We start from the raw sequence: 14,613 nt of genomic DNA, 5'->3' as shown, positions 1-14,613 counted from the left end.
CAGCTGGAGGGCCGAGTTTGCCAATGCCTGGATTAGGAGGACATATCCTAATATCCTCTCTTGGGACAGATAATGCATCAAACTAATCCCACAAGGGAGCTAACAAAATACATCCATTTGCACCATACACACATCAGCAGCTGGTAATGGTCACAGACAGGAGAACAGTGGATTAAACCCTGGCCACAAGGATAAAATAAGAAAAAAATGTTGTCAAAAGAAAAAGTGAGTGTGGCACTCCTGCTGTGATCAGGAAGGATCTGTGGGTTGAGAAAAAGTTATATCCCAAAAACTCCTGCTTGTAACGATATCTTGCACTATTTGATACTCAGCCACTGACGTGTGCCTCACATATATGGCAAGAAGAAAGCAATCATGTATCCATTGTGAACAAGAAGCAGATCTGGGCACCATCCGTCATTCAGCTTATTTATTGTAAAAACGCTTGTGCAGTGTACAGTGTACAAAGTCAAATAGTTGTCACCTGGTATTCCATGGCGTATGTGGAGTGGGTTGGAGGTGGGTGCTCAGGGCTGTAGAAGGCAGCACGGTGGCGTAGTGGTTAGCTCTCTCGCCTTGCAGCGCTGGGTCCCTGGTTCGAATCCCAGCCTGGGCACTATCTGCAAAGAGTTTGTATGTTCTCTCCGTGTCTGCGTGGGTTTCCTCCGGGCACTCCGGTTTCCTCCCACATTACAAAAACATACGGATAAGTTAATTGGCTCCCCCTAAAAAAATGTCCCTAGACTACAGTACTTACACTACATAATATAGACATATGGCAATGGTAGGGATTAGATTGTGAGCTCCTTTGAGGGACAGTTAGTGACAAGATATATATATACACTGTACAGCGCTGCGTAATATGTTGGCGCTATATAAATACTAAATAATAATAATAAAAAAAAAATGGTGCCCAGATCTGCTTCTTGTTCACAATAAAATAAGAAAAAACACAGAATCCATGTTCCTCACCTGGAGCTAGGACATTTAAATATGTAATGGAAAGGTGTTAATGGGGGCGTGGCAAACTAAACAGCAAACTCAATTAAAGCAGACCCAAACCAAACATTTTTTTTAATTCAAAATATTAAGGGCTGCTTCAGGCTAGATTCACAGTGGGACGTTGCGTTTTGATGCCACGTTAAAGTCGCACCGCAAGCTTACAACGCAACGCGCCCAAAAAGTGGCAACGCAGCGTTACCGTCGCATATAGCAGATACAGTAAAAAATACAGGCAATGAAAAGTATGCATCCAAGTCATTACTGAGCATGTGCAAACAGTCCAACGCAGCTAATAACGTGTATAACGCACTGCATGCAGTACTTTTACTTAACGTGCAGCGTTAGACACCAACGCAACGTGTGCACTGTGAACAGGGCATTGATTTTTCATTGCAGTGAGTTATTCTGCGTTAAATGCTGTTTTAACGCGCGACTTTAACATCCCACTGTGAACTTAGCCTCAGACGGACGTTTGTGCAGCGTTTAATGCCAGCGTTCGGGGCTTGGCGGTAAACGCTCCCATTCCAGTAAATAGGAGCGTTTGTACCAAGCTTTTACGCGCGTTTACACGAACGCGGCGTTCGGGTCCCGATTTTCCCTGGCGTTCAAGGAGCCCCTGGAAGCTACATGTAGCTTCCAGGGGCGGTTAACCGCGACGGGTAATGTCCCCCTAGGGGAAGAAAAAATGCGACCGCATCCGAACGCAACGCGAACGCTGCTGAAAGCCTGAACGCATCACCAACGCAACACCAACGAACGCAACGCCTCCGAACGTCCGTCTGAACCAGCCCTTAGTCGCACCACTCTGACACATAGAAAGATAAATAAACACTCCTTCAAGCCTATGAGCATTTCAGTGCATGCTTTTCCACCCTTCTCTTTTCATAGCTAGGGTTATACTGGGGGCAGCCATTAGCAATTCCTCCTTTGCCGGACACCACCTACTCCACCAGTTTGCCGGATTCTGACAGAGGCAGACAGAGGCGCTCAGTGTTGATGATACTGGCAGATGCTGTTTACTCCTCTCTGTTATTGCCTGATGAAGCGGGTTTGTATCCCGCGAAAGGCGTTGCACTTTATTTGGAGTATCCAATAAAATTGTTTTGACTGAAAAACCACAGTCGTGTGTTCTGCTTGGAGGGGGTGAGTCCACCACTGCCTCCTCTATTACCAAGATGGGTTTTTAATTTCTTTTAGTGTTTTTTTTATCCTGTTGGCGCCTCTGTTATCCTATTATCTATGAAAGGAAGGACGGGGTTCCTCCAATAAATGTAAAATATTTTATATTTGTCATCATGCAGATGAAAAAAGGCAGCTATTTATCATTATAATTTAGAAAACAGATTTTATTTCTGAAATCTTGTATTTTTAATTTGGGTCCACTTTAACCCTCTGCACACTCGCATGCAAATGCTTTCAAATCAGTCATGCATGAACCATTGCTATCCCTACAGCTACCGGTAAGTTAAAAGCCAGGGTGTTTGTACCTTAAAGGGAACCTGGGATGGCCCCAGGACATTTATTTATACTTACTTGTGGCTTCCTCCAGCCACCTGAGGTTTGTGGTTTCCCTCGCCGCCCCCTCTCCGGCCCCTCCGTTCACTAGATATCCTCATCGGTAATTCGGCCGGCCATGCGCGCACCCCGTCATGCTCTCGAGCCTGGGAGCATTCTGCCCCTGCGTAGTAGTACTGTGCATTGGCACGCGCACAGCCGAGCCACGCATGTGCCGAGGCCCACAACGGACCTCATAGGGCTGGAGAAAGCCCCAGGTAAGTATAAATAAGGCACTGTACCATCTCAGGTACACTGTAAGATTACATTCTATTGCGTAGTTACATACACCGCACAGAGGTTCCCCAGTGTTTGGATGTGCTCTAACTCTGACCCTATGGACTCCCAGCCAAGACATTATCCAGCTTTTGTACAAGACTGTGGCAAATGAAGCTTTGTACACACGCTAAATAGTTCTTGGCCAATAGTTCTCTGCCCCTTTGTGTGTACAGTGGCCCCCTACCCCCCCCCCCCCCCCCCAATGCTTCAGTGAGCTATCCGGACTACTGAATACTATATTCTGAGTACCGGCAGTGTCTATTGTTCTCTCTCCTTAACCCCCCTGCTCCGTGCTGCTCCATCTTGTGCTGCATGTCATCTCTCCACCCCTCTCCATATCAACAGTACGTGCAGCCAGCCTGGAGGCTAGCAACACTTCTGTACAGCATTGGGTCCTGAACTGTCGCCCCCGTGATTAAGTCCCATTCCCTTCAGGCGACAGAAATTGAACATGTCTACACAACTTTATGCCCTGCTTATAAACACACACATTGTGTACACCAACATATCACACATACAGACATTGTGTATACATGCACACCACAAACACATTGGGCCTGATTCACAAAGCGGTGATAACCCAATTATCACGCCTAAAAGACTTTAGGCGTGATAACCTTTGCACTAGCTGAGTTATCACCGATCTGTGCTGCTGATCGCGCGCAAAGTCCCGTGCGCAAATTTTTGCTTGCGCAATTGCGTGCGCAGAGCCCATAGGGTTTAATGGGCGCATTGCGCGCGCAAAATTTTGTGCGAGTTTCTTTTTATCACGCCTAAACTGAGTTTAGGCGTGATAAAGGGCTTTTCACAGGCGTGGAAACACTTTGCACTGCTTTGTGAATCAGGCCCTTTGTGTACACATGCACACCACAAACACATTGTGTACACATGCACACCACACACACATTGTGTACTCACACATACTCATACAAACGTTGTGTACACATGCACAGCACACAGACATTGTGTACACATACACACCACACACGCATTGCATACACATGCACACTTTACACACACAGACATTGTGTACACACCACACACACATTGTGTACACATGCACACCACACACACATTGTGTACTCACACATACTCATACAAACGTTGTGTACACATGCACAGCACACAGACATTGTGTACACATACACACCACACACGCATTGCATACACATGCACACTTTACACACACAGACATTGTGTACACACCACACACACATTGTGTACACATGCACACCACACACACATTGTGTACTCACACATACTCATACAAACGTTGTGTACACATGCACAGCACACAGACATTGTGTACACATACACACCACACACGCATTGCATACACATGCACACTTTACACACACAGACATTGTGTACACACCACACACGCATTGTGTACACATGCACACCACACACGCATTGCGTACACATGCACACTTTACACACACATAACACACGCAACTATTTGTACTGTACGCAGACAGTATACACAGGCAAATCGTATGCACTTGCTATATTTGTCTCCCCTTCCCCTAGTAATACAGAGAGGATGGTGGATTTGCATTATGACTTTGCTTCCACTTTGTGCTGTTTGCTGTCAGCACAGCAGCTCCAGTCCTTTGTCGGGTAGAGACGTCTCGCGGCTCCCCCTTCCCTCTCTGTACTCATTAGTAAGATCTTCTTTTTGCATGTTTACAGCATGCACAGCAAAATAAGTGTGCGCCAGGGAAGAGTCTCCGAACACGTCGCCTGTCTGTTTACTGCTAGAATGCGGTGACTAGGGATCAGGATGCCGACTGCACTCAGCGCTATTACATCTGTCAGTGACACAGTGCAGCGCCCAACTGCTTCCCCCATTACATCTGCCAGGAACCTCCTGAAGGGAATTGTTCTGTTACGGGGGCAGGAGATGGTCCTGAGACGGGGCTTCATGCTAAACCATGTCATGTTTGTGGGGTTGCCTGAGAAGACAAGACACAGAACTTTTATATCAGGCTTTTTTCCTGGCGGACTCAAAACGCCAGAGCTGCAGCCACTAGGGAGCGCTCTATAGGCAGTAGCAGTGTTAGGGAGTCTTGCCCAAGATCTCCTCACTGAATAGGTGCAGGTATCACAATGTTTATAGCATTCCAGACTTTATCGGCTATATTTTGCTTCACTTCCTGTGGTGTTACTGTAAACAGGAAGTGAGGAAAATCCCTTCAATTGGGTCACAGCTAGAAACAGTGGCGAAGAGTTTGATGGTTTTTATACCTGTCGGTGTTCTTGTTTAGTAGAAGCAGTAGAGTGTTGTACCGTGTTAGCCATGAGTAAAAGCAAGGAGTTTTGAATCAGGATGATACCATTTATTGGCATCATCCTGATTCAAAACTCCTTGGTGTTCTTGTTTGAGAGATTCCGTACTTTCTCAAGTGTGAGAGACTGTCTCTGATGTAAATGAGTCTGGCCATACGGGTAACCATCAGAGATGCTGTGCAGAAGTGATGAAGTCCACAGAGCAGCGAGTGGAGAGTTGTCCTCTTAGTACGCTCTACAGATTCTGCTAACCAACGTCTACATTTCATTTCTTGAAACATATTTGCCAGTGGAATCGCTTACTGGTGAAGAGCTATAAAACGTCTGGCGTGATTGTGAAGAAGGGAACTGCCATTATTGAGCAATCGGCTTCATCCAATCTGGAAAGCTTCAGTTACATTTCAGGCTACGAATCCAGCCAATTCCTCTGTTTCTATTCCAGCAAGTATGAAAAATCCAAGTTTCCTTTTCCTCTGAGCCCGGATTCTGGTCCAACTGTATTGTGGGCTGTAAATGTCTCCTCTTATGCTCCACATAAGGTCACACTGCTCCGATCCTGCTCCACATCCAGCATTACCCCTCTAATACTCCACATCAGGTCACCCTGCTCCAATCCTGCTCCACACCCAGCATTACCTTTCTAATACTCCACATCCGGTCACACTGCTCCGATCCTGCTCCACATCCAGCATTACCCCTCTTATACTCCTCATCAGGTCACCCTGCTCCGATCCTGCTCCACATCCAGCATTACCTTTCTAATACTCCACATCAGGTCACCCTGTCCCGATCCTGCTCCACACCCAGCATTACCCCTCTAATACTCCACATCAGGTCACCCTGTCCCGATCCTGCTCCACACCCAGCATTACCCCTCTAATACTCCACATCAGGTCACCCTGCTCCGATCCTGCTCCACACCCAGCATTACCCCTCTAATACTCCACATCAGTTCACCCTGCTCCTATCCTGCTCCACACCCAGCATTACCCCTCTTATACTCCTCATCAGGTCACCCTGCTCCGATCCTGCTCCACATCCAGCATTACCTTTCTAATACTCCACATCAGGTCACACTGCTCCGATCCTGCTCCACACACAGCATTACCCCTCTAATACTCCACATCAGGTCACCATGCTCCAATCCTGCTCCACACCCAGCATTACCCCTCTTATACTCCACATAAGGTCACACTGCTCCGATCCTGCTCCACACACTGCATTACCCCTCTTATACTCCACATCAGGTCACCCTGCTCCAATCCTGCTCCACACCCAGCATTACCTTTCTAATACTCCACATCAGGTCACACTGCTCCGATCCTGCTCCACATCCAGCATTACCCCTCTTATACTCCTCATCAGGTCACCCTGCTCCGATCCTGCTCCACATCCAGCATTACCCCTCTAATACTCCACATCAGGTCACCCTGTCCCGATCCTGCTCCACACCCAGCATTACCCCTCTAATACTCCACATCAGGTCACCCTGTCCCGATCCTGCTCCACACCCAGCATTACCCCTCTAATACTCCACATCAGGTCACCCTGCTCCGATCCTGCTCCACACACAGCATTACCCCTCTTATACTCCACATCAGGTAACCCTGCTCCGATCCTGCTCCTCACCCAGCATTACTCCTCTAATACTCCACATCAGGTCACCCTGTCCCGATCCTGCTCCACACCCAGCATTACCCCTCTAATACTCCACATCAGGTCACACTGCTCCGATCCTGCTCCACACACAGCATTACCCCTCTTATACTCCACATCAGGTCACCCTGCTCCGATCCTGCTCCTCACCCAGCATTACCCCTCTAATACCCCACATCAGGTCACCCTGTCCCGATCCTGCTCCTCACCCAGCATTACCCCTCTAATACTCCACATCAGGTCACCCTGCTCCGATCCTGCTCCACACACAGCATTACCCCTCTTATACTCCACATCAGGTCACCCTGCTCCGATCCTGCTCCACACCCAACATTACCCCTCTAATACTCCACATCAGGTCACCCTGCTCCGATCCTGCTCCACACACAGCATTAGCCCTCTAATACTCCACATCAGGTCACCCTGCTCCGATCCTGCTCCACATCCATCATTACCCCTCTAATACTCCACATGAGGTCACACTGCTTCGATCCTGCTCCACACCCAGCATTACTCCTCTAATACTCCACATCAAGTCACCCTGCTCCGATCCTGCTCCACACACAGCATTACCCCTCTTATACTCCACATCAGGTCACCCTGCTCCGATCCTGCTCCACATCCAGCATTACCCCTCTAATACTCCACATCAGGTCACCCTGTCCCGATCCTGCTCCTCAACCAGCATTACCCCTCTAATACTCCACATCAGGACACCCTGTCCCGATCCTGCTCCACACCCAGCATTACCCCTCTAATACTCCACACCAGGTCACCCTGTCCCGATCCTGCTCCACACACAGCATTACCCCTCTAATACTCCACATCAGGTTACCCTGCTCCGATCCTGCTCCTCACACAGCATTACCCCTCTAATACTCCACATCAGGTCACCCTGTCCTGATCCTGCTCCACACCCAGTATTACCCCTCTAATACTCCACATCAGGTCACCCTGCTCCGATCCTGCTCCACACACAGCATTACCCCTCTAATACTCCACATCAGGTCACCCTGTCCCGATCCTGCTCCACACCCAGCATTACCCCTCTAATACTCCACATCAGGTCACCCTGCCCTGATCCTGCTCCACACCCAGCATTACCCCTCTAATACTCCACATCCGTTCACACTACTCCAATCCTGCTCCTCACCCAGCATTACCCCTCTAATACTCCACATCAGTTCACACTGCTCCTATCCTGCTCCACACCCAGCATTACCTCTCTAATACTCCACATCAGTTCACACTGCTCCTATCCTGCTCCACACCCAGCATTACCCCTCTTATACTCCACATCAGGCCACCCTGTCCCGATCCTGCTCCACACCCAGCATTACCCCTCTAATACTCCACATCAGTTCACACTGCTCCTATCCTGCTCCACACCCAGCATTACCTCTCTAATACTCCACATCAGTTCACACTGCTCCTATCCTGCTCCACACCCAGCATTACCCCTCTAATACTCCACATCAGGTCACCCTGTCCAGATCCTGCTCCACACCCAGCATTACCCCTCTAATACTCCACATCAGTTCACACTGCTCCTATCCTGCTCCACAGCCAACATTACCCCTGTAATACTCCACATCAGGCCACCCTGCTCCGATCCTGCTCCACACCCAACATTACCTCTCTTATACTCCACATCAGTTCACACTGCTCCTATCCTGCTCCTCACCCAGCATTACCCCTCTAATACTCCACATCAGGCCACCCTGCTCCGATCCTGCTCCACACCCAACATTACCTCTCTTATACTCCACATCAGTTCACACTGCTCCTATCCTGCTCCTCACCCAGCATTACCCCTCTAATACTCCACATCAGGTCACCCTGCTCCGATCCTGCTCCACACACAGGATTACCCCTCTTATACTCCACATCAGGTCACCCTGCCCCGATCCTGCTCCACACCCAGCATTACCCCTTTTATATTCCACATCAGGTCACCTTGCCCCAATCCTGCTCCACACCCAGCATTACACCTCTTATACTCCACATCAGGTCACACTGCTCCGATCCTGCTCCACACCCAGCATTACCCCTCTAATACTCCACATCAGTTCACACTGCTCCTATCCTGCTCCACACCCAACATTACCCCTGTAATACTCCACATCAGGCCACCCTGCTCCGATCCTGCTCCACACCCAACATTACCTCTCTTATACTCCACATCAGTTCACACTGCTCCTATCCTGCTCCTCACCCAGCATTACCCCTCTTATACTCCACATCAGGTCACCCTGCCCCGATCCTGCTCCACACCCAACATTACCCCTTTTATATTCCACATCAGGTCACCCTGTCCTGATCCTGCTCCACACCCAGCATTACCCCTCTAATACTCCACATCAGGTCACACTGCTCCGATCCTGCTCCACATCCAGCATTACCCCTCTAATACTCCACATCAGGTCACCCTGTCCCGATCCTGCTCCACTCCCAGCATTACCCCTCTTATACTCCACATCCGGTCACACTGCTCCTATCCTGCTCCACACCCAGCATTACCTCTCTAATACTCCACATCAGTTCACACTGCTCCTATCCTGCTCCACACCCAGCATTACCCCTCTTATACTCCACATCAGGCCACCCTGTCCCGATCCTGCTCCACACCCAGCATTACCCCTCTAATACTCCACATCAGTTCACACTGCTCCTATCCTGCTCCACACCCAACATTACCCCTGTAATACTCCACATCAGGCCACCCTGCCCCGATCTTGCTCCACACCCAGCATTACCCCTCTAATACTCCACATCAGTTCACACTGCTCCGATCCTGCTCCACACCCAGCATTACCCCTCTAATACTCCACATCCGGTCACCCTGCTCCGATCCTGCTCCACATCCAGCATTACCCCTCTAATACTCCACATCAGGTCACCCTGTCCCGATCCTGCTCCACACCCAGCATTACCCCTCTAATACTCCACATCAGTTCACACTGCTCCGATCCTGCTCCACACCCAACATTACCTCTCTTATACTCCACATTAGGCCACCCTGCTCCGATCCTGCTCCACACCCAACATTACCTCTCTTATACTCCACATCAGTTCACACTGCTCCTATCCTGCTCCTCACCCAGCATTACCCCTGTAATACTCCACATCAGGCCACCCTGCTCCGATCCTGCTCCACACCCAACATTACCTCTCTTATACTCCACATCAGTTCACACTGCTCCTATCCTGCTCCTCACCCAGCATTACCCCTCTTATACTCCACATCAGGTCACCCTGCCCCGATCCTGCTCCACACCCAACATTACCCCTTTTATATTCCACATCAGGTCACCCTGTCCTGATCCTGCTCCACACCCAGCATTACCCCTCTAATACTCCACATCAGGTCACACTGCTCCGATCCTGCTCCACATCCAGCATTACCCCTCTAATACTCCACATCAGGTCACCCTGTCCCGATCCTGCTCCACACCCAGCATTACCCCTCTTATACTCCACATCCGGTCACACTGCTCCTATCCTGCTCCACACCCAGCATTACCTCTCTAATACTCCACATCAGTTCACACTGCTCCTATCCTGCTCCACACCCAGCATTACCCCTCTTATACTCCACATCAGGCCACCCTGTCCCGATCCTGCTCCACACCCAGCATTACCCCTCTAATACTCCACATCAGTTCACACTGCTCCTATCCTGCTCCACACCCAACATTACCCCTGTAATACTCCACATCAGGCCACCCTGCCCCGATCTTGCTCCACACCCAGCATTACCCCTCTAATACTCCACATCAGTTCACACTGCTCCGATCCTGCTCCACACCCAGCATTACCCCTCTAATACTCCACATCCGGTCACCCTGCTCCGATCCTGCTCCACATCCAGCATTACCCCTCTAATACTCCACATCAGGTCACCCTGTCCCGATCCTGCTCCACACCCCTCTAATACTCCACATCAGTTCACACTGCTCCGATCCTGCTCCACACCCAACATTACCTCTCTTATACTCCACATTAGGCCACCCTGCTCCGATCCTGCTCCACACCCAACATTACCTCTCTTATACTCCACATCAGTTCACACTGCTCCTATCCTGCTCCTCACCCAGCATTACCCCTCTTAGAGGCCTGGTGCACACCAAAAAACGCTAGCAGATCCGCAAAATGCTAGCAGATTTTGAAACGCTTTTTCTTCTTTTTCTGTAGCGTTTCAGCTAGCGTTTTGCAGTTTTGGGAAGCGTTTTTGGTGTAGTAGATTTCATGTATTGTTACAGTAAAGCTGTTACTGAACAGCTTCTGTAACAAAAACGCCTGGCAAACCGCTCTGATCTAGCGTTTTCTAGAGCGGTTTGCGTTTTTCCTATACTTAACATTGAGGCAGAAACGCATCCGCAATCCAAAATCTGCAGCAGCCTGGGAGTATGCGTTTCTGCAAAACGCCTCCCGCTCTAAGCAGATCGAAGAACGCTGCCGAACTGCTCTGGTGTGCACTAGGCCTTACTCCACATCAGGCCACCCTGCTCCGATCCTGCTCCACACCCAGCATTACCCCTCTTATACTCCACATCAGGTCACCCTGCTCCGATCCTGCTCCACATCCAGCATTACCCCTCTAATACTCCACATCAGGTCACCCTGTCCCGATCCGGTCCACACCCAGCATTACCCCTCTAATACTCCACATCCGATCACACTGCTCTGATCCTGCTCCTCACCCAGCATTACCCCTCTAATACTCCACATCAGGTCACCCTGCTCCGATCCTGCTCCACACACAGCATTACCCCTCTTATATTCCACATCAGGTCACCCTGCCCCGATCCTGCTCCACACCCAGCATTACCCCTTTTATATTCCACATCAGGTCACCTTGCCCCAATCCTGCTCCACACCCAGCATTACACCTCTTATACTCCACATCAGGTCACACTGCTCCGATCCTGCTCCACACCCAGCATTACCCCTCTAATACTCCATCAGTTCACACTGCTCCTATCCTGCTCCACACCCAACATTACCCCTGTAATACTCCACATCAGGCCACCCTGCTCCGATCCTGCTCCACACCCAACATTACCTCTCTTATACTCCACATCAGTTCACACTGCTCCTATCCTGCTCCTCACCCAGCATTACCCCTCTTATACTCCACATCAGGTCACCCTGCCCCGATCCTGCTCCACACCCAGCATTACCCCTTTTATATTCCACATCAGGTCACCCTGTCCTGATCCTGCTCCACACCCAGCATTACCCCTCTAATACTCCACATCAGGTCACACTGCTCCGATCCTGCTCTACATCCAGCATTACCCCTCTAATACTCCACATCAGTTCACACTGCTCTGATCCTGCTCCACACCCAGCATTACCCCTCTAATACTCCTCATCAGGTCACCCTGCCCCGATCCTGCTCTACACCCAGCATTACCCCTCTAATACTCCACATCAGTTCACACTGCTCCGATCCTGCTCCACATCCAGCATTCACCTCTGATACTCCACATCAGGTCACCCTTTCCCGATCCTGCTCCACACCCAGCATCACCCCTCTAGTACTCCATATCAGGTCACCCTGCTCCGATCCTGCTAGTGGCGTGAGCGAAGGATTGGAGTTATGTGGCAATGCTGAGTTTACTGGTTGACAGGCGCAGACGGTGCATGTCTTTGTTTGGAAGGCCTGTCTAGGGATGATTTAAAAAATCTAAGTGTGAAGTGATAGGACTAGGGTTGCAATGTTCCTTAGGTGAAAGAAGGAATGTTTCACAATAACTGAGATTTGACTCCTGAAGCTTAGTTTCCCATCAATCATTACACCAAGGCTGCACACAAAGTCTGAGTTGTTTAGGTCTAAGCTCAGTGTTCTCCCCAGGCTCTGTTAGCCGGGTGCTCCACCCAGCTAGTTCTGATGAGCACCCGGCTGTCATCGGCTCACCCCCTCCTATGCTGTAAGCAGAGTTGTGCACAGAAGCATCAGCCCTGCATTTTCTCATATTGCCCCACCCAGCTACTTTTTCATGCCACCCGGCTGCAAAAAAAATTCTGGGGAGAACTCTGACGCTTCCTATTCTTAGTGGGGCTGCTTAGCTGTTGAGTGCTGACCTTTCGATAACAAGAATCTCAGTTTTATCAACATTCAGTTTTAGCCAGTTATCATTCGTTCACTCCTGAAGCTCAGCTAAACACGCGTGTATTCGTGGGGTACGGTCTGTTACTGTTACGCCAGGTTCGGATGATAAATATAGCTGGATGTCATCAACTTAGCAATGCTGGGTCAGGCCATGTTTTTGGACAATTTTTCCATGCATGGACATCTTAAACGTCTCTTCACGCTCTCATAGACTGGAGTTTTAGGCCCGTCCCTTCCTGCTTCCGCATCTGTCCTGCAGAATGTCCATTAACAAGCACATTGCGAGGCCTGAACCCCTCTCCATTCCCCTCCCGCCATTAACGGCGCAAAAAGCTCCACCAGATCAAAAACAGAGCAACGTCTGCTTCGTCTAATTTTATTTTTATGTTTTTATATATTTTTTTATTTTTTTTCTCAGTCATCATTAAAAAGCGTTTCACCTCTTGAGCGAACTGTTTAATGGATCAGCCTTACTCTGTCTTCTAATTTCTTCAAAGTGCCTGACATCTGTGGCCCTTTGAACTACCATTAAAAAATATTATCCCATTGCCATTCTTTTATGCCCATTTTTTTAATTATAGGCTCGCTTTCAAGTACGGAACATGTTTGGTTTAAATGATGCTGCCCTTCACTTCCCAGCCACCCAGCTGCGGTCTGCCGAAATTGATGTCGGAATCAAAGAGGAGACTTTAAAGAAAAGAGGTTTGATGGAGACGGGCACCAGCCAGATGAGTTTTTATGATGAAAAGGGGCTAATCTGGCGCGTACATCGCTTCTATCAGCCGCGCGGTACAAAGTGCCTCGCATACGTACCTATAGGAGCCTGACAAAGCCACTTTTTATATCTATATATTTCTTTTTCTCCGCAATAACTCCTCTCTGTTCTTGACTTGCAAATGTGGCATTAGCTCGTATTGGGAGCGCGGCAGAAAGCCTTTCATCCTCGGCAAGCTCAGTTCTCAAATTAAAACGGAGAGATGCCAAGCGGTGCGCAAGCATGCCGCCTCATTGGTATGCGCCGCGGCTCTCCACACATTACCGGCGACGCTTAGCACAATACAGAACACAATGATTGTTTTATTACTAACCTGAAGTGGCGGAGGAGGAATGCTCTGGCGGAGAACAAACCTGGCGGAAAATGATTCCATGATCCTTAGAGGTTAATAGAAGGTTATTGTCGCCAACCGTAATCCTTACATCAAAGTGTTTAAAGAGGAACTGTCGTTAAAATCTAAAACCCCTACAAATAAGAAGTACATTTCTTCCAGTGTAAAATGAGCAAACTTTATTTTTCTCACTTGTTGCTGTCACTTACAGTAGGTAGTAGAAATCTGACAGAACCGACAGGTTTTGGGTTAATCCATCTCTTCATGGGGGATTCTCAGCATGGCCTTTATTCTTAAGAAAGGCATTCCCTGAAAAAGATTTATACAATGATGCTGGCCAGCCTTCCTGTTCGCTGCACACTTATTTGGCAGTTGGACAGAGCAACTGCCATTCACTACGTGCTTTTAAAAATAAAGAATACCCTGAGAACCCCCCTATGAGAAGATGGGCTAGTCCAAAATCTGTTAGTAATGTCAGATTTCTACTACTTACTGTAAGTGACAGCATCATAGGAGAAAACTGATTTACGGCTCATTTTACTCTGGAAGAAACGTACTTCCTATTTGTATATGTTTACATGTATTTTAAATGTTAATATTTTTGTGACA

At 48.9% G+C, this 14,613-nt stretch overlaps 1 protein-coding gene across 8 annotated transcripts in view; it reads left to right on the top strand.

Moving 5' to 3' along the window:
- CEP112 (centrosomal protein 112) overlaps positions 1-14,613 on the top strand; it is a 447,202-nt gene that overhangs the window by 294,156 nt on the left and 138,433 nt on the right. Inside the window, exon 21 of one of the 8 annotated variants that reach the window (XM_068264059.1) lies at positions 13,480-13,754. The exons of the other annotated variants lie outside the window; for them this stretch is intronic. Within the exon in view, the coding sequence (XP_068120160.1) occupies positions 13,480-13,725 (246 nt within the window). The 3' untranslated portion in view covers positions 13,726-13,754. Of the gene's footprint in view, positions 1-13,479; positions 13,755-14,613 lie in introns of those variants that run through there. 8 annotated transcript variants of the gene reach the window in all.

This window comes from Hyperolius riggenbachi, chromosome 12, assembly GCF_040937935.1.
Source record: "Hyperolius riggenbachi isolate aHypRig1 chromosome 12, aHypRig1.pri, whole genome shotgun sequence".
Classification (NCBI taxonomy): domain Eukaryota; kingdom Metazoa; phylum Chordata; class Amphibia; order Anura; family Hyperoliidae; genus Hyperolius; species Hyperolius riggenbachi.
Note: the sequence above shows the minus strand (reverse complement) of the source record. Positions and strands in the feature narration are given on the sequence as shown.